The sequence below is a fragment of the Limanda limanda genome, chromosome 13 (genome assembly GCF_963576545.1).
Source record: "Limanda limanda chromosome 13, fLimLim1.1, whole genome shotgun sequence".
NCBI classification, from domain to species: Eukaryota; Metazoa; Chordata; class Actinopteri; order Pleuronectiformes; family Pleuronectidae; genus Limanda; species Limanda limanda.
In genome coordinates, this window is record NC_083648.1 from 19870490 (window position 1) to 19892087 (window position 21598).

At 40.8% G+C, this 21598-nt stretch overlaps 2 protein-coding genes across 2 annotated transcripts in view; both read right to left on the bottom strand.

The window, feature by feature from the left end:
* The window catches only part of gpr158b (G protein-coupled receptor 158b), a 64703-nt gene extending 51094 nt beyond the window's left edge, over positions 1-13609 (bottom strand). The window contains exons 1-2 of the mRNA XM_061083654.1: positions 12759-13609; positions 4613-4718 (exon numbers count right to left, since the gene is read on the bottom strand). Coding sequence (XP_060939637.1) covers positions 4613-4718; positions 12759-13609 — 957 coding nt within the window. The remainder of the gene's footprint in view (positions 1-4612; positions 4719-12758) is intronic.
* Positions 13610-19741: 6132 nt separating this feature from the next.
* Positions 19742-21299, bottom strand: LOC133018047 (UDP-glucuronosyltransferase 2A2-like). Its single transcript, XM_061084330.1, is given in 2 exon segments — positions 19742-20294; positions 20296-21299. Coding segments are annotated over 2 exon segments (1557 nt in total).
* Positions 21300-21598: the final 299 nt, after the last annotated feature.

A 21598-nucleotide genomic window follows, 5' to 3' on the forward strand; every position in this document is an offset into this window, starting at 1 on the left:
GCTTTATGAATCCTATTTCAAACAAGAAGGATGTTACTGTTCAGAGAGCACATCCTCATCCTCATATCTCACTGTGTTACCAAAAGTGAAAAGATAATAATTCCTGGATCTGCCAGTTTACCAGGATTCGCTTCAAAGTAAATGGACAAAATGTTCTCAACGTTATGGAACTGTTAGTGTCTGAGATGTGTCTCGCTGGAAAATTGCCTTTGGAAAGCAATGCTTGGAGGCAGGGCGTAGAGAGGTCCCAAACTGTTTACTCCATCAGCATTGGCCCTGTAGGGTCCAAGACGTTTGAAAATGGATGGCGAGAGGATTTAACCATAAAACTCAGGATCTTGATTGACTAATTTGCAATGTTGTCATTGTGCCGGCACATAATTCAGCGTTTGGAGCTCAGGTTGTAATGCTCCCTGTGCACTCTGCAGAACACACCATGCTCCGTCACATTACTACAGCCAGTCTTGTTATGATCTCTTTCTCTCTCAGACAGAGCCTCAGGGTGTGTTTGTACTCGATGGGAAAAGCAATAAGCCTTACAGTGACTTTCCACAGCCCATTTACCAAAAATTGTATTTCGTGAGATTCAGAAATAAGCTGGTTTTTAATGTGGATATTGGAACAAAAAAATGTTCTACTTGATCTTGTTCTACAAGTTAAAACATTTATATATTTATATTTTCAATTAAGTCTTATTTAAATGGAAAACCATGTGTAGTGTATAGACAGATCAAATATTTTTTCCTGGAAGGATTTTTAGACATTGAATTGAAAAAGAAATCGGAGGTATTGCCAGAAATAATAAAAAGGATAATGGGCTGGCTGAACACCAGTGATAAGCAGCAAGCTGGGAAGAGAAATTCAACGAGTGATGTGCTTTTAAAATTTTATACAGCAATGTTATATATGCTTAAAAAGATAATATACTTCAGACTACTTTATAATTTTTACTCAAAGGTGCTTGCATTTCCATATATTTGAACCTCGTTTTTAGTAGGCTACCATTTAAGCCATGCTTTAAAGCTGCTGTTTATTGATATAATTTGTTGTGGATTCACTTTCCTTTATAAGATTACAACTACTCTTTGTCATCTAGTGTGAAACACTGGGTTTCTGTCCTCTATTTGTATGACAGTGATTTTACAAATACTCGAAACACCTTCAGCGACATGCCCTTATACTGTATACTTACTCAATGTTTTGATGTGATTTTCATGGATGTTAGCCAGATATCAGTCTGTTTGTCCATCAGCAGACAGAGCCCATCAACCATCCTCTCACAACAACTTAGCCTCGGGGGGCAAATGGTCAATATTCATAGGCTTTCAGTGCAGAAGGCAGTTATCCTCATGTTTCTCCACACAAACACACACTTTTTGGGGGGGTTTCAGGGCCACACAAAAACTTTGCTAATATGCATATAACTGCAAAAAAACTGATAACCAATGCATTTCGATCAAGGTGTTCAGCCTCTTTGGCTCTCCACACACACTGTTAACCTGCAGGCAACCAAAGCATGCTCATTCGTGATTGGCCAAACTAGAAACGGAGACCAAAAGACTTCCAGCAACAAAATCCTGTCCAAATCCAAATCAGCACTTTGAGGTTAGCATTTCTGTCTTGTGTGTAGCTTTATAAAGCATAAACTAAAACATGGCACCGCTGCATCCAAACAAGAGCATGTAACCTTGATTATTTTGAAATACAATAAAGGTCTACGTTAACACTGCAGGCGGCCTCTTCAAATCGACAATGTCATTATGAATTAATCTATAGTAGGACAAGATTAATGACACTGCTACAGATTCATACAGTTCCATGGTCAATTCTTGTTCCCTCTAGCAAAACATTTGTAGTGAATCTATACAAGGAATCACTGAATATCACTTGGACAAATATGGTTCTAGTCCAAGTTAATTTACAGCAGGCGAACATTTTAACAGTAAAAGAAATAACCTTAATCTGTGTAGACACAGATCACCCACCATAGACATTTCAAAGCCACCACTTATTCTATTTGCAGCTGTCATGATAAATGAGAGATAACGGACACCATTCATTTACTAATACAGATCTGAACCACAGGACAGGACTGTGGCACCAGATGTTTTTTACCAGACAGAAGATGCTCATGGAAATAGGACAAAACAGAAGAAGCAACACAACAGATCAAAACGAACACGGAAACCTCCCGTGTCTCTTTCTGATGTTGCCATCATGACCCACCAGGAGGAGGGAGGAAGTGGGGGGGGCACACAGACAAAGAGCATAGTCAATTATTCACCACATCTTGCTGCAATCCATTATACTGCATTTATTATACATCATATGGCCAGCGACATGCCATGCAAGCCTGAGCAGCTCCTCTCATCTGCTGGAGTCAGAGACGCCTCCTGCAATACATCCCATAAAACCAACGCAGTGGCACTGACATGGGCGGCATGAGCACACAGGCAAGCCCATACACTGATGGAGGCGGGCAAACACACACACACACACACACAAGTGCAGAACTATCGCCTTGCTCTCTGTCTCTTCCTCTTCCTGTAAAGGGACAAGAACATGATGTGTGGCGGCTGCTGGTTCCATCACAGTGGTCGCAGAGGTAACGAGAATTATCGCCTTGCGGGTCTATTCCTCATGTAACCAGTCACATTGCAGGAAATATGGTCACAACCTCCCCTTGAGTTGATGGCGAGAAAAGTGCTGAACATTATGATGTCCCAAGGAATTTGACCATCACCCTTTGGGTATAAAATGTCACCACTTCATTATTTTGTCCCATTAATCATAATTAGCATATTAATTAAAAAGTTATGGCCAAACACATGTTTTGTGAGGTCACAGGGACCATTGACCAGTTGAGATCAGTTCACCCTTGAGTCCACGTGGACATTTGTGCCAGATGTAATGAATCCCCCCAGGCGTTCCTGAGATATTGTGTTCCTGAGAAAGGAATGAACGTCAGGTCCAAGTGAACTACACGTCTGACCTTTGATTGAAGTGGACGTTCCACAACCTTAACCATGTTTTTTATGACTGTAACCATGGCGACAGTCCTTACGGCACTTATTTTAACCCAAGCCACAACCTTTTAATACTGAGACCATTCCATAAACTTAACCACATGTTCAGTATTCATTATCCGTAAAAATGAAGGGCTGGTACATCAGTACCCTCTGCATGTTAAAAAGAATAAAAAAGATGGAAGAGGTCCCGGGCGCCTGCTGCAGCACGGGCATTAACCATCTGGGTGCTGTGGTGTGACTGTGTGTAAAAAACATACTTGGACCACATCAAATTGTTTGAGACCTATGTGGTTCTTTAGGTTCAGTGTTCACACCAACCGTGTTTGGTCGGGACCTTCAGCCTGTTCATTTTAGTCAGAATCCAAATTACAGGTGTGTAAGGTGCCTTCGAAACATGGTCCGGACCAACGGACACAAATTTTGTCTAACCATAAGAGGTTGCCTCTGTGCGGATCAAACCAAACAATTTTGGTGTGCAGAGTGGCGACTGTCTGACCAATTAAGGAAATTTGAGACAGCATTAAACAATAGAAGAAGTAAAACAAACAGGATTGGCTCTTCACCTCCGATGTTAGAAGGTTTTAACGGTTTGAGAACAATAACTTTGTTGGTATTAATACCATAACCATATTACAGTGGCAACAGAAAGGATTGAACAGAACCGATTCATTTATTGTCTTCTTTTAAACAGAAACGGCTTTTTTTCTACGCACTCAAAACTGAACAGATATCAACGTTAGACTCACAAACCAATCAATGTCAAGTATAGAGGCAACCCACGTAAGCCGTGACAAAACAAAGTCATAAGTGACACCAACACTAACCGGATCAACCAACATAACAATTTAACAATTTCTGAATTTCATTAATAAAGTATCCATCTATCTATCTATCTATCTATCTATCTATCTATCTATCTATCTATCTATCTATCTATCTATCTATCTATCTATCTATCTATCTATCTATCTATCTATCTATCTATCTATCTATCTATCTATCTATCTATCTATCTATCTATCTATCTATCTATCTATCTATCTATCTATCTATCTATCTATCTATCTATCTATCTATCTATCTATCTATCTATCTATCTATCTATCTATCTATCTATCTATCTATCTATCTATCTATCTATCTATCTATCTATCTATCTATCTATCTATCTATCTATCTATCTATCTCTCTATCTATCTATCTATCTATCTATCTATCTATCTATCTATCTATCTATCTATCTATCTATCTATCTATCTATCTATCAAAGGCATGAACCTTGGTTTGGACTTTCAGGTATAGAAAAGTTCTTAGAGTGAGTGAGCATCTCCAAGACACTTTAATTAAGAATATTACAGAAAACAGTGATTATATCCAACAGTTAAGCCCCTAAGACACTACTGTTGGATATTATCACAATCTTAATTGCAGGGCTTTAAAGTCCTATCTACTTAATAGGAACTGAAAGATCTATTGCTGAACAAATTTTTGAATGGAACAGAAACACAGAAAGAGATTAATTTCCTTTGCAATACATCCAATTGACAGAAACTTCCAGTTATTACTAATTGTGAAACACTCACTTCCATACTGGTGAGATTACAGCGGTGAGTTCCAGCAAACCAGCCACTGTTGGAGCACTGGTCAATGTCCACGTCCTGCAGGTTCACGTCCACACGAACGACACCTCTGCGCCAGGGAAAGAAGAAGGGAGGAAAGGGGGGTAAAGAACAGAGAAAGAAGAGGAGGAAGGGACAGAGGACGGAAGTGGAGGGAAACATTTAAATTATGTAGAGATTGAATGAATTTGGGGTAGATGCAGAACCAGTAGATTGTGGAAACAATAAGAACGGGGAAAAAAGAAAGAAATTACATTAATGGGAATGTAAAGAGAGGTGAAACAGAAGAGAAAGGTGAGAAGTGAGAAAATGAGGGAATGTAATTTTGTAGGTGTGAAAAAAAGAAAGAGGGGAAAAGAAATTGCAGGGTTAAGCAAATCAGAGTGAGGTAGAGGATGAAAGAGGAGGAAGAGGCAGAGGAGGGCAGAGTGAAAGAGAGGAAAATTAAAACGAACAGGAAGAGTGACGCTCAGGGGGAAGTGAGGTCAAGGGTGGACGGAATGAAAAGGGAGTGTGGTAATGGACAGAAATTGATGAAATAGATTGAAAGAAATCCAGAATGATGGAGGTGAGTAATGAAGGCAGGGAGGGAGATAAAGGGAAAGAAAGATGAGACAGAGAAGAGGTTGAAATATTCAAAAAATACTTTAGAAACAAGGTTATACTATTTTAGAAATGCTATATAGTATAGTGTAGTATAGTATTTATTTGGTTTGGAAAAAGATGCAACACAATATGGAGTCACATAAATTTTCCAAGCCAACATAGAGTAAACTGTTTGTGTTTACATTTTATCTGCATTCTCTTCATTCCTAGAACTGTGGGCCCCAGTAATTCAAATGTAATCTGAATTGATTTCTCCTGTCAGATCGGATTAAGCCTTGAAACTGGGAACAGTGTTTGGATCTGGATTAAATCAACATCATGTTGTATGCAGACAATTTCCCCTCCGCAAAGCTTGTTTTGTGTTTTTCTGCATTAGATTTTTTTTCTGTCAGTTTGCAGGATTATGCAGAAATGACTGGACAGACTTTCCCGAAAACTTGTTGGAGGGATGCGTCATGGAAGAACCCATAAACGTTTCTTTAACATTGCGGGATTGGGTGTTCCGCAAACTTTGAGTTGATTTCTCAGAAATTAATTCATGGAACTTCTTTTACAAAGACAGACATGTTTAGGGACGGATATTAAAGAGTGTGTGCAATTTGGTGCAGATCCAAATAAAAATCCAGATCCAGGCGGAGATATTGTCAGAATTATGTGTTACTTTGTTTAATGAATTTCATATTGTTTGCTGTAAAGCTCTTTGTTACTTGAATTGAAAAGTGCTATACAAAATAAGATATTATTATTATTAAGTTATTATTCTCTGATTCAGTTGCGAATCTAGGATTTTTATGTATATGCCTATATTTAAGTCATTCCTTGTTGACTTTATAGCTTTGAGCAACGGCACACATCGACTACATTTTTAATATAGTTCAAGCACATTTGTTATTCAAAAAATCTTAGCCAATTGTCATATTTATTGTTGGTACTGTTGTTTCTTTTACTTTAGGGGCCAATCACATCTCAGCTGTGGCCATGGCCCCCCCGTCCCTGACCCTGCCCATGGATCAGTCTCTGGTTTCTAGTTTGTATTTGGTGTAACTGTGACGTAATGGAGTATATAAAGTAGATATTAGGCCACACGTTAAGTCTTTCAGTCCAGATGGAAGATCATTCTCTCAATCTGTCAATATCAAACATAAATAGCATACAAAAAAACCCAATCATCACGGATGAATCAGAGCCTCATTCTGGGAGAGAACAGATGACAATCTTAAGGCTCAGATGCTTCCGATAAGTCATCACAGAGAGGGTCATTGCGTTCGGTAAAGCGATGTCGTGAAGGACGATACAGGCAAGTGTTGTGCTTCACACACGCTGTGGTTCCACTGGCGGGTAGTAAAGGCGAGCGAAGCACCTCTTCAGAACTTAATTTAAGGGCTCAATTGCACATCTTGTTTTGCAGAGAGCGGCGCTGAAGCGTGCCTGCTCAGGTTTGTTCGCTGCAGCAAAAGGTCAGATGGGAGGTCTGACCGTTTCATTGTGCTGCTTTCTGTCTCTGCAAATAAACACACTTAAAGTAGCCTCATGCTGGCGATTCTATCTTTACACAGGCAATAGCCTATATTGTGATATGTGGTTCCATCTATGGTCCTGATTAGCCTGGTAATCTGGAGAAGTGTCAATCTAAATCCGATCCAATGTTGCTTTGAAAAACTGGCTTCGTTTAAACATGATCGTGATGATTCTACTACCTTAGCCATGGGTATATCAGTTATATTAGTTATAGGTATTATTATAAGAAATTATTATAAGCCAACTTGTCCATAGACTTATATTAGACCTGGATCCTTCCCTAAGGATCATTAACCCGGCCGTTTTCGTGACTAAACCAAGCAAGAGCTTTACTGTAACTTTGTGAGATAGGGCTGGATCTTAATGACAAATACTGTGAGTGTCATTCTTGTTGGATTGTCTTTTTTTCATGCGATTTATAGGAATAGCAAAGATATTGATTTAATTTACACGGTATATGTATATGCTCTACTGTCACAGGGATCACATTGCATCTCACCTTTTCACATATACATACAGTATATATATAAATTCTTGTAGACCCAAACATCTCTGCAGGAAGAGGAAGTGGTGCAATTTGTCCTGTGCAGCAGTGAGGCCTTACAGATAGATCTAAGCTGGTAAATAAATCGTGTGAAATACTGCTCAGGGATGTGACTGCAATACTACATTGAAGGAAAACAGTCTGGGACTTGAACTATTATGGCTTAATTCAAACTGCAGATGTAACCCAGTCTAGTGATATCTGTGCTGTGATTTATTTGATGGAAAGGGCCATGAAGGTCTTTGGAGGCGATTTGTGTTTAATCTGACAAAAGGAGCCAGACAACAAAACCCTCCAGTAAATTTTTTACATATGGGGAGCCCCTGAGAAAAACAATAGAGAGACTAGAAGTAAAGTGGGAGACATATTCTTATAAGTAGGTGAGGAGGAAAGGGCTGCAGAAACTTTTTTTTAAACATTCCACATATTTATAGAGGCCTATACGTGTTGAGTAAGTGTATTTATGAAAACAAATATGAAAAATAGATATTGTACTGACACATTTAGCTGCTGTATAATCTGCATTCTTAACTGTGTTTTACACAAAGTATTGAAATGTGTCAGTATTTAGTCATCTATGATTAACCCTGTCCTGCCGTTGTCCTCCACCACGGAACCAGCCGCACATTCACGCATTCTCTCTCCCTGTTTCTCTCTTTCATTATGGTTTTGTTTTTTGCGAATGATCCTGACACACATTATCTCCATCTGCCTGCTGGGAAGTGGAACAAGCAACGACTAGGGAGGCTTTGGTCACCATCACTTCTCAAGCACAGAACAGAAAATAGAGGGAGGAGACGCGTTACTACCTCTGAGTGTGTTTGTGTGTGTGTGTGTGTGTGTGTGTGTGTGTGTGTGTGTGTGTGTGTGTGTGTGTGTGTGTGTGTGTGTGTGTGTGTGTGTTTGCAGGTCAAGACTTGGTCGTGAAACAAAACATTAGAAATACCAGAGAGATGTGATCAATGTCAGATCTTAGAACCATGTGTGGACCCACGCAAGGTAACACAACATACGCATGTTTGAGGATCACAGACATGGATAGACATCCAGTGATATTTTTAGGTCACTGTTATTGTTGATTATAAGTAAGCTTGTGTTATAAATAAAGCCGTTTTCATTATAAATTGTCAAAACGGAATGAAAAACTGAAATATTTATTCTTCTATGGTCATTTTAAGAGTTTCACATTTATTTTTTCTTTCTTGCCTTGCTCTTAGGCACAAGGTTTAAGTTGAGCATAAGGCTGTTCAATATGACAGTGTATTTACCACGTGACAAAACAGACCTTCATTTATTATGTTCCGACGATATAGTGTGACATTATCATCACTTCATATTATTGCTATATCATTTATTCCGTTGTTCCACAAATGACAATATCTTTGTTTATCATTTGGATGGCGCTTTGTGTTCCCTCCACGCGGATCACATGGAGGCGGGAGAGCAACAAGAAGGCAAAACAAAGAGGAGACAGGACTCGAGTCAGCGAAGACAAGACAAGGAGCTTTAACTTAAACATGGTATTGTGTGTTATCTCAGTATGAAATGACCTTAATAAGCTGATATGAGATTCCAGGTCGGATTAATCCTCCCTACATCTGAAAGAAGAAAAGATTCATGAAGATTCTGATTAAATTAAAATTATTAATGTTGCAATAAAGATGTCAGCTTTCGAGTTCAGAAATATACTTTACTATCTCGTAATTTTTTGTAAGTTCATATAAAACCCATGCATTGTACATATGTCTCATAGTGCTGACATTTTTATGAGAATTCTTAATGTATTCGTTTTATTTTTTATTACAGGTTTTTTTCATCTATATTTCTTTTTCTGATAGAGATATGATTCCAGCCTTGAGGGAATTTCTTCATATTCGGTACTAATATTATATTGGACTCACAAAATAACTTATTAGATGTTGCTGTGACATCACTGAGCCCATTTTTTGTCTTGTGAACGATATCTAAAGAACGCCCCGAGAGAATTTCTTCAAATTTCATACAGTCATTCATTTGGATTTAAAGATGAAGTGCATCAGATTGGTTAAAGGTTGATGTCACTGTGACCACACAAAATCCTTTATTGTTTTGTGAACATGTCATCTTAAAGAACGTCTTGAGAATATTGACACAAATGTTCCTTTAGACTCATGGATTGACTGAACAGATTTGGATGATCAAGGGTCAAGGTCACGGTGGCCTCACAAAAATCATTTTGAACATGATATTTCAATTGTGATTATACGGAATTATAAATTTTGACCAGTTGTCACTTGGACTCAGAGATGACCTGATTAAATATCAGTGTTCAAAGGTCACGGTGACCTCATACACTTTACTGGTTATGGAGGCATACAACTGCAGCACAGTTTTTCTATTTGTATATTACTTTATACTGAACAAGACAACCATGTAAGCTTTTCTTTCACTTTTAATATCTACACAACTAAACTGTCTTGCATGAGCTTTCCCTGGTCTTGACAATATGCTTTAGCTGGTTTCTACAGCTGAGGCTGTAGGCTGGTGAGGGCTCAGTCTTCAGAGTGATGGTGTCATTAGATTTTTTCTGATGTCTCAACATTATTGTGGTTCTTATTGACAGGGTAGTTACAGCATCACTGGATAAACACAGTGTGCCCCAAGGTTTTCTCCCTCCTTAACTCATCACTCTGCTTCACATCTGCAACTATCATTCAAATTTGAAGGCCATTGCTTTTCATATGCTCCTCTAAATCCGGCCTGGAAGGACAGCGAGAAAAGAAAGAGATAAGACGAGGAAGAGGATGCCTTTCGGTGGAAGGAGGAGAAAATGGTGGAACTGAATCCATCATCTACACTCGCTTACGTTTTTCTTTCATAAACCGACCAACTTTCTATTTTTAGAAATGTCCTAACAGGCGTGAGACATAATAACCCGCCCAAAAGTTGCAGACAACGTCTCTTATTTCAGAAAGTGGAGTTGGGAGGAAAGCAGCATGCATCTGTTTGTGAAGCTGCAGCCGACCTTTATACCCAATTAGAGTGTTAATCCTTCTTAAAGGCGCGCTGGTCGTAAATAACCACTTTATTATGTTCCCCTTTACTCACCTGTGGCTCCCTCTTCTAACAAACGAGGGACAAAGACAGAAATTACTATTTGATGTAAGAAAAGCTAAAAAAAATCAAATAATATCAAGTCAAAGTCTAACTGCATGTTGAAATGGTTTTCTATATTTTTTTATCACTGTGCAGTAGGTCACGGAGACCTGAGTCTGGAGGAAAAAAATGTGTGGACTGAAACTGCTTTGGATGTTGGAAGCTTATAACTGCAGGCTGGTAATTCTAGTTGAATTAATGATTCAGTCAACAAAAACTTGTTTTCCATTGCAGCATACTAGAATTTACTTTTAGTTTTCTGGATTCCTCTCCTCTTTCTTGTAATTTCAAATGTGTGAAAAAAAACCTTCAGTCTGTCCCTTATAAAAATTAAATGACAGTTTACAAGTCCTTTGACACTCACTCAAAACCCTCTTGGCTCAGTTTGACTATAGTCGACTAATTAATGACTGAATTGATTCACTGGATTCATTAAACGACACCTGCATGACACATCAGATGACTGGCAACAAAGCAGAGCTGCCAACTCTCACATCTGATTAAACATCTTCATCACAGCATGTTGATAGTTAGATAGGCTACTAGATGTTTCGAGATGAACAGAACACCACTGACAGATTGCTACAGCGATGTATAGCAGACAGTTAACTCTTGTGCTGTTGCAGCAAATGGGACGTAAGCTAAAAGTGAAGATAAAGATTATAAACGGATAAATCTGTGGTATCTCTGCAGGAATCTTCGTTATGCGAACATAAAAATGCCATCAGTGTCCCTGGAGCAGGTGGCGACGCAGCATTTTGCTCAGGGACACGTCAGTAGCATGGATTCTTGCCAACATAGGCTCATGGCGCTTGCACGACTGCTGCCTACAAACCACGGAGCAATATATGCGTCCGATCCTCCAAAATAAAATGTCACTCAAATTTAGTTTGTCCTATTTGTGCACTCGTTGAAGTTAAGGTAGTAAATCTGATTTTTGCGGAAGAATTTTGGTCAAAACATTTAGTGATTATGAAGCACAAATCTCTGTTTTTCTATCCTGTTCTGAATATTGACTAGTGGAGTTATCTTGAACTTCACATCTTGTGTGATACGTCTTCACTTAGATTGATGTGAGAGTCAAGTGTGCATGAAATTCAGAGAGGCCATATATTGCGGTTGTGGATCTTTCATTGTTTATTCATGATTAAATTGATCTTTTCCAGACACTCTTGGACTGGAGCCTTGAAATACGAGATCTTTGAGGGTTTTTATGCACCTACACCCACACACTCACACACACTCACACACACACACACACACACACACACACACCCTGAACACAAAAGCCAGCTCGTGTCAATCCCTTCCCCAGCAAACCCTGTGTAAAGCCTGCAGTGTTCATTAGGCTGCAGGATACAACAGCAGCAGAGACACACAGCTGTGCTTTGACAGGTGAGCATATGAAATGAAGCGTCTACCTGTGTATGTGAAGCAGCTTTTACACCATCTGTTTCCTGCATCAAGGCCTCACTTCAGCAGGATCCATATTTACATAAAATCAGACAGTGCATTATTGTCAATCAATATGAGGTACTTCTATTTAATAGCTGTGGCTTAGAGCTGGCTGCTGTAATCACTGTAGTGGGATGAATTGAAGGATGGACTTTATCGCCCTTTGGAAAGTTTTTGAGTATATAAACTCAAAAAGTACTCGTTCTGCTTTGTTTGATGCCAATATAATAGCGTCAAAATAACAGGTAAGTAAAAATGAATTGCAACCTATGTTATTGACTTATATGTGCATTTATGTTTCAATGGTCTTGCAAGATTGTGTAAATGTTGCCCTTTTGAGTCGAATTTGAATGTCGAAACTTACAGAGACTTGGATGACACCACATGAACAGTATGGAGACATGTTATGTATTATTTAAATTGTATTGGATTTTGCTGCAACGCTGTTCACCCCTGAAACTCCAAAAGTGTTTTGTGGACCTTTTTTTTTAGGATACAGATACACATGAATGCTTTTTTTTGAGTAATTTAACATTCAAAACCATTAAGCATTTGTATAAACTGATTTAAAAAAGTCTATAATTACCTGTTGTAATAATTTTAGGGATTACACATTTTATTTTATGGCTACAATTTTAGTTCAGGCTTAACTGCATTCACACTTAATTTAAATAAATAATAAATAAATGTATGTGAAATTACTTTTTTTATGTGATTTTACAGTGTGTAGAGCACCCTATTAATGTAATAAATATATTAAATCATATTTTTGCATTTTGAAAAGAAAACGAATCCAAACATCTTCCCCGCCTCCTCTTCATTTCTCTCTGTTGCAAACCCACACTTTCTCACCTGAACTCCGGAGCAGAGTTGTTCTTCAGTCCATAGAAGCCAGCAGACAGGGTCAGGAGCCAGTAGGGCACAAACGCCCCGTGTTCACACTCGAGATACGGTGCCGACCACTTGATCTGGTTCTTGTCCAGAAGGTAACTTCCACTCTCTTTGACTCTTCTGTGCGAATGCGGTCTCCTGCCGTCCCTGAACTCGTTAAACCAGTCGGACTCCTGGCTCCTGCTCCTCATCTGCCGGTGCGCAGAGCTGGACAGGTCCCGCAGCACCACCTCTTTCTCGGTCCTCGTCGCCTGCAGGAACAAGTGGGGGCCCGGCGTCGGAGCGTCGGTGTGGAAGGTCACCACCGCCCTGTGGATTTTGGGGTCCCCCTCGAGGATGCTCTGCACCAGTGCGTGGTACCAGTGGATGTCCCTGCGCAGGGTTTGCTCCCGGGACCTGTTGGCCTGCAGGATCGCGTTCAGGAAGTTGGTGGCGTGCGCCACGGTGTCCAGGATGCTGTGCAGGGAGTAGTGCGAGGCGACGTGCAGGCCGCCCCGCAGGCTGCTCAGCTCGTACCTCCGAGAGCAGTTCACCTGTCTCAGCGCCGAGGGGTCGCCTGTGTGCAGGAAAGCGGTCACCACCCGCGGCAGGTCCTCCTCGATCTTGTGCGCCACCACCGTGCGCTCGGTGGATGGCACTGGGTAGAAGGTCGGGTGGTGGGGCGGCTCCCTGTTGATGTTTTGCGTGCTGAAGACCGGTGGATTCTTCTCGTCCTTTTCGTTGTCAGACCACTCCACATAACCGAAGTTTGATCCCAGAGCAAGCCCTGTGTGCAGGAGCAGCGGGGCCACCAGGAGCAGGAGGGCCACCATGGCGCGTTCTTTACGGGCAGAGAGAAGACAGCGCGGACACTTGGAAAAGTGTGGATCATAACCAAAGACACTCTCAGGTGTTCCGCTGGTTCACGGCATGAGACACTTAGAGACGGACACACAAGAGGATGCCCTGGATTTCATACCCATCATCAGGCTAAACACGATGATTGATACCCACTTCTCGTCCAGCGCATCTTCAGAAACAACCACACTTTCTCTCTCCTCTGCTGCGTGGCACAACACCACCATCTAGTCCGAGCAGCTGCACGGAGATCCAGCGGTGCGTTAACTCACGGACTCCTCAGCCGTTCATTTAGACGCAGCGCCGTTGGAGCCGAGTGTCTCCGTCTTCAAATCCATGTGAGAAGAGTAGGATGACGAGGAACGAAGCAAATTGCCCCCGAAGTTCCGTCCCACCCAATAAAACCGTAATAGGCTACTTGAAGTGTCGCCCACCAGCGTGTGTGGTTGTTTCTCACTGCCAGTCTGCCGGAGGTGGGCGGAGCGTGGGAAACGACTAGAGCTGTCCGGTGCTGAAAGTAGCGCCCGTAGGAAGAAGAGACGCGAAGGGGGTGGGTGGTGATGATGAAGATGAAGATGGAGGAGCGTGTTTGTCAGACCGAATCATAAGGAAAGCTGGGGGTAACTATAATGGAGACACACATTTGAACACTTGCTGCATGTTGTATTAAAAACCTTACTGTCTTCACTATAACATTAATAATTGTCTGAGACAATCATAATAATTATTATGTCTCATTTGTTTAGCACTTCTCAAAGTAACAAAGTGCTTCATAAATAAAAAGAAGCAGACGTAAAAATACATAAAACAAAAAACATAAAACCAAAGGAATTAATTCAAGAATTAAAACACTAACTGAGTGATAGAATTTTAAGCAAGACCACTATTTAAGCATTGTTACAGACAAGCAGAGATGTAAACATACTTTCTATTAAAATATAGATACAGTTACATAGTCATAATAGGCAAATATGTTCAATAAAAGTATAATAATATTGGTTGTGTGTTTGTGTGTGTGTATGTGTGTGCGTGCATACGTCCATCTAGGACATTCTGACATGTCATGACTCTGACATTCCCCCTACACCACAGATCAGGAGTCAGCCCCAGACTGTAAATGGTCGTTGCTGTGTGCAGCTCGCCCGGGGTGACTCGCAGGCCGTTGCCATGGCAGTGGAAGGTGATGACCACAGAGATCTGCCCGCTGCTCACTGCAGCCAGTGTTGAGGAAGGTATTACCTGGCCCTTCAGCATCTAGAGCTAAAACTGTGGTATCCACACCTCCCACACAAATCTGCCCTGTGTAATGATGCAGAGGTCAGACACTCAAAGACGGATGGATAACCAGTAAGAAGACAGATACCGCTGACAAGTAAGTACCAGTAAATGACATAAATGATTATCAACACATATTTTGTACATTGATATAAATAACCAAGCAACCTAAAGGCTCCACCAGAGAAGATGCATGGTGGAGATGTTGAATCAGGAAAAGAGTTAAAGGGGAGCATGGATGGAAATGAGACGAGACACTGTATGAAGTAACTTCTCCTAACCCCCCCCCCCCTCCCTCTATTTCATCTTATTTTACAAGCTGCACTGCCTCCCCTGGCCTGATGAATATTTGATAGTTATTTGCTGCTTCATCTGCATGCTTTACAACTTCGGTCTGTACGACTGCAACAGTGATCGAGGCTGCTGCACCAGCCGTTCCTTCACCCACGCTCTCTGTTCTCCCCAAGGTTCCTTCAGATTACCCCAGAAAGCAGGGGGAAGGAAAAAAACAGTCTTATGCCCTAACACACACATGCAGGAGGGACCAGGGCTCAAATAAGGTTTTACCTAAGAAAAGTTTACATTGTTATGCTTTCAAATGTGTCTTTCGAAAGAAAATCTATTGTCAAATTAACAAGTGTGGTATCTTTTTGTCCTCAATCTCAGGAGTTGGTTGACAGGAAGATAATTTTGATTAGTTATTTGATGTCATAAAAACGGGATGATACCTAACGATTGACAGCTGAGACTAACAGCTTGCATCGGCAGGACCTTGACACTACAGGTCCATCCCCAGATCACCGTTGTTCAGACTCTGGCTCCAAATGACGTATTTGGCACAAGATCAGCCATGAGGCATGACATGTACTCTCTCTGATCAAGCAAAGCTCTGAAATGACACAACCCTTACTGAACGCATCTGTGAGTGTGTGTGGATATTTGTGAGAGCACATGTATGCAGGTGAATAATTCTGTGCCTTTCTCAAGGTGAGACACGTCAACCTCACGTGAATCATACCCTCTGATGTCTGAAAGCTCCAACTGAACGCTCACAAAAACACATAGCTAGTGTTGTCTGACCGAAAAGCACTCCCACACTAACCCTGGAGATTCATGCTGAGGGATGTGTGCATTTGCACACACAAGCGTCGAGCGCACACACATACACACTAAGCAAGCGTGAACAGACAGATATGAAATCCACTTGTCAGCAGAGAGAAGAGAAGAGAACCACCAGCAAATGAAGGGGTAACGAAGAACTATAGTCTGTCTATAAAATTACACATACACATGCTCATTCACACACGCCCATGTTTGTACTTTACTATCTTTGTGCGGACACTCATCGACATAGTTCATTCCCCAGCCCCTTACCCTAAACTTAACCATCCAAACTAAATTCCTAATGAGCACTGTGAGGGGCACTGGTGCTCAGAGTGCTCGTTAGGTATTTAGAGCACTGCTTTTTTTTACTAAACCCTGCCAGTGCCTCTGGTATCAAGTCCATTTATATTATTTTGCACTATTAATCTGATTTTTAATAATTGCAGTCCTGGCTTAGTGTTTCATCGTTTTATTTCTAAACATCACAGTCATTGTGTGTGTGAATTTATTTTATTTTCTGTTACTTTTACGTTTTTTAATTGTTTTTGCTTTATTCTACCTATTTTACACCTCTACAGCGTAACCTAACCTCTTGGGAGCGGGCATTAGTGTGCGTGAAATCAGTGTTCATGCTGCACAAGGTCCTACACACAGGCACACACACGCACGCACGCTATTTATATATATATTTAAATAGAATGATTGGTGGTTGCTGCCCTCTAACGGTTATAACCAGATTATTTCAATGTTTCTGTTGCATTTGCAGTAAACACATGGAATAATGGACTGCTGGTCTTGTCATCGGGTTTGTTTCTGGGTTTGTTACTAGTCTTTTTATTTTTTTATTTTGGGTTTGTTACTGGGTTTGTAATGATCTCTCTCAATCAAGCAGCAACATCACGGGCTGAGCGATGAAGCCTATGCGGAAGTGCAAAAAGCTGCAGTTCACTGAGTGGCCACTTGAGGCTGGCTCCGAGAAGGAGTCAATTCCCATTGTCTCCCATGTTAAAAAGCCCGTGTTTAGAGCAGAATTAAACCTGTTTACAGTCTGGTTCAAAAAAAGGGTTTAGACTCAATCACTCAGGTCCTTCTTCATGATCCCTGTATGAGCAGGGAATCTTTTTCTAACTCGCTCGTTTAGATAATATAGAGGTTTGAAATGGTGCATAATTGTCACTTGATGGACATGTGACGTCCCCGTTAGCTCCAGCTGTTAGCCTGTTGCCTGCTCGGCTTCACCTGAGCTAACAGGTCACTGGAGCATAGGCTATGCATCAGAAGCACTAAACGGGACCTGGTTCTGTCGAGAAGTTTTCACTCATAAATTTGGATGCATTTTTACGGTTTGTTGTTCGGCTGCTTGTCCTTGTGGAGGAGTCAGGTAAGTAAAAAAATAGCTGTATTTTAATCTGAGATCAGCTCCACTGTCACACAGTGTCCAGTCCACCATCCTCCCTGTGGGTTCCTGTGGATGTGACACAGCATCATCAGTGTATCTGCTCTGCCGCTGCTCTGTCCTTTGACACAGTGTCTGGAGACACTCTCACGCTCCTCTACCTCCTCCACTCTTTTATTCTGTCAGATATTCTGAACGCAAACACAATCAGCAGATGAAACATGCAAACTCCACACTAATGACTCCATCTGAGGCGGGATTCAAACCAGAAACCTTCTTGCTGTTATGCGGACAGTGGCAACCACCGTGCAGCCCCAAAATCTTGCTTACAACGACCGATTGTGTTTATTCACATGAAGAATCTGTTAATTGAAATGACACAACACCACCAGAATATATAAACTCTCTATATCAGGGGTCTTCAATGTTTTTCAGGCCAAGGACCCCCAAACTGGTGGAGAGATGGAGCAGGACCCCATACTATATAATGTATAAAATTGTGTTTTATATTGAATTGGGCCTAGTGCCATGTATAGCTACCCTGTTATTGTGCATTCAATACTAAACTTTTCAAATATTACACAGTTTCATATATTCATGTTTTTAAATTAAACAGTTGCAAGGTACAGAGTGGCCATGCCACTGCCTTTTATAATCATAAGTCTTGCATACAACACTGAGCTGCTACAATAATTCACAGATTCATGTTTTTATTTCAAACATACATGTAGAAGAGACAGTGAATCCTCAAGCCATCTGTGGATGGCACACATACTCCCACATTAGTGAGATGTCGGACCTTGATTGGTAGCACACAACTTATTAACCAAAGATTTCGCGACCCCCCTGCAGTACCTCCACGGACCCCCTAGGGGTCGCAGACCCCCTGTTGAAGAACTGTGGCTTAGATCATGTAAGAACTTAAGTCCTCAATATGTTGCAACACCGGGAAAAAAATTTATCCATTGTGGTGGAAATTGGTCAATAAACGCGTATCTAAGACAAGCTGTCTTTGTAAGTGTAATTGCAAAGCTTTCTGCAGAAAGGATCACACAGGCAGGGTGAATCCTGAGTGAGATGCAAAAGTCAAGTCTCTGTGCGTATTTAGCAAACCTGACCACAAACAAGTGGTGGGTGAATGTTTTGTTCTGCGTCTGGAACTTATGTTCTGTATTGGTGTGATATGAAGGCTGCAACCGTTCTGTGTCCCAGAGGAAAACGTTTGATGTGTGATTAGGCCGTTTGTCAGTCAGCTGGGTTCCTAGAACAGGGGGGGTCAAAGGCAGTTTAACCACAAGATCAATTTCTGCCAAATATGTACAAACCATGCTACATGCATAAAGTTCATGTCGGGCTGTACCTTAGATGGAAGCGTCTGCTGTAAGCACAAACTGAGTTGTTAGTGAGTACATTTTCATTACACCATTTAAAAATGTAAAATCTAACAAAACTGTGCCACAGCGAGAGCAAAAAAAAGGGTTTACACATGCAGAGGTACATTCCTTTATTCCACTTAAAGAGGACCAACAGTTTATAGAGGTACAAAGCAGATGAGTAAGCAGTTTGAAATTTAAACAGGGTTTTATTTATTTCCGGCTAAAGCAGCAATGACACTGTACAGTATGTTCCTCCCTCTACCAAGGGTTAAAGTTCTCTTTGTGTTGAACTGAGGTTACAGATATCAAGGGCTTTCGTATTCAAATTAAATTAGCATGTCAAACCATGAATCATTTTTTTTTAAATAATGCACTTGCTAGTCTCTAAAAAAACACACATCAAGCTTATAAAATGTTTTTATGCACGGAGTACTAAGTACGTGAAATAACAATATTGTAAGAATATAGTGAGATGACTTTATTCATCATTCAACATACAGGATGTGTTTCCTCTTGTGAATATATTAATTATCAAGCACTGAATTATTTCGATTTGTTGTTCAACTAGAATCAAACCACCCCAATGATTTTTTCACAAGGCCAAAAAAGCGCATCATCAGCACAAGTTCAAGTCACAGTAGCATCACATCTACAGTGTGGTAGGAAAACCACTGCAGTCTGAAAATCTGCAGAAATAAACTGCTGATTGGTAATGTGCTCTCTTTTGTTTACAGGCAAAAATAAATGTTAACATTATAACATACAATTTAAGTCAAACAGACTTCACTTAACAAGTTGATGGTCAAAACTCATTTTATTTTATTTTGTCCACAGACAATGATTAATGTGATGAAATGTACAGTTAACCCAAAGGACAGTCCAACACGAAACACCTGCTCTTTCAGTGTTCAACTGATCATTCAAACTAACTGTAACCTCTGATAAATCCTTCCTTGTTAGTCAGATTTGAGTTTTCTTTTGATACACAATCTGAAGCATGACCATAAGATTCCAGCAAATAATAACAAAATAACTAGTGCAACTGTTATCAAGAACAATATGACATCTACAGAGTGGTAGGAGTACCAGGGCAGTCTGTAAGACTCCGTTCTCAGGTGAGCTGCACCTTTGTGTCTCATGACAAACTCTATCCAGAAGAGGGCATTGTCCAGTGGTTTCATTGGCTGATCTCTGTGCAGCCTGGAGAGTCTCTGCATGTTCAGCCTGTAGGAGGGCTCAGTCAAGACTTCCTGTATTGCTTCTAGGAAGTTGTTGTCTTTGTCCACTGTGGCTAATGTAAGAATCTTAGCTCCTCCTCTCGCTTTCAGACGGAGCAGGTTGTCTTTCTGGTCAAAGAACACAGGTAGACCCACAACTGGGACTCCATGGTAAATAGCCTCTTGAACTCCGTTTGTTCCCCCGTGAGCAACAAATAGTTTAATCTTTGGATGTCCCAGGAGGTCATTCTGTGGCATCCAGTCGACAAGTAAAGTGTTGTTGCCCAGAGTCACCTTTATGCTTCCAGATGACTTTCTGAGGTAATTTAGCAAAAGCTGCAGCAATCTTGTTGGTCATGTCGGCAGGAAGTTCACTCACAATATTCCCCAGAGACATGATGATGACTCCATGTTCTCCAGAGCTCTGTACAAAATCCTCTAGGTGTTGAGGCAAAGGTTTTGCAGGTTTACAGTGAAACCCTCCCATGTAGACAACATTAGGCATAGTTGGACGTGGAAAATCAAACACTAAGTCAGATCTCATCAACCAAATATCTGCATTAAGCACCAACTGCTTAAATTCATTTTCAGGCCCAAGATATTTGTCACATATCTTCTGGTATATCTTAACTAAAAAGTGGTAATGTGTTTGAAGGAAAAGATATGAAATCATATTTTTAACTCTTTGAAAAAAGGTCATTTTATCAATATTGTCAGATCCTGTAATAGGAACATAGGATACGGGAGATGGAGCAAGAGCAAGATGACCATCTAGATTTAGCACCCAGCGAACATTAAAAACCAGAGGAAGGTTCAGATATTTGGCCAAAATAACTCCAGCTCCCCAATTAGGGTCAATGAGTACCAGGTCAAACTTGCTGCCCTCAAGGTTTCTCATCAACTCTCGGTCATCTAGCAGTGTTGATGCAAATTCCCCCACAACTTTGTGAAATTCAAATACGCTGCCTATCATTTCTACAAACGTTATCAAGGGTTGTGCATCCAACTCAAATTGTATTATCGTAGTAAGAGATTTGTGTAGTGCTCCTGATCCAAGCACCCTCTCCACTGGTACTGTGACAGTGTTGTAAAAGGAGGAGTTGTTTGGGATGTACAAGGTTTTGCTTGAATGCACAACAGTGATATTGTGTCCTCTTGAATGCAGGGCTTGAAGTAGAACATTCATGTTTAACCAATGGCTGCCTTCGCTGGGTAACACCAAGATGTTTCCAGCTTGACAGACTCCGGAAATTAGGATGAGCAGGAGCAAAGCCCTGCAGCAAGCGATCATCCTCATCTAAAATAAAAACAATGTAAAGTTAGTTAACCAAGGTTAAAAATATATCACTGCAAAAGAAATAAAGTCTGATCATTTCAAAGTTTGTTAAGACAAATACTTATAATAGAGTTGCAATCCATCCATGACCAACCATTATTGTTATTTCTTCCATCTATCACATACCATTATCTATTCTGTCCTTTAGGGTCACAGACGGGTGCCTGAGCCAATCCCAGCTGATATGGGGTAGCAGGTGGGGTACACCTTGGACAGGTCTCCAGCGTATCACAGGGCCAACATACAGAGCCAAGCAACGA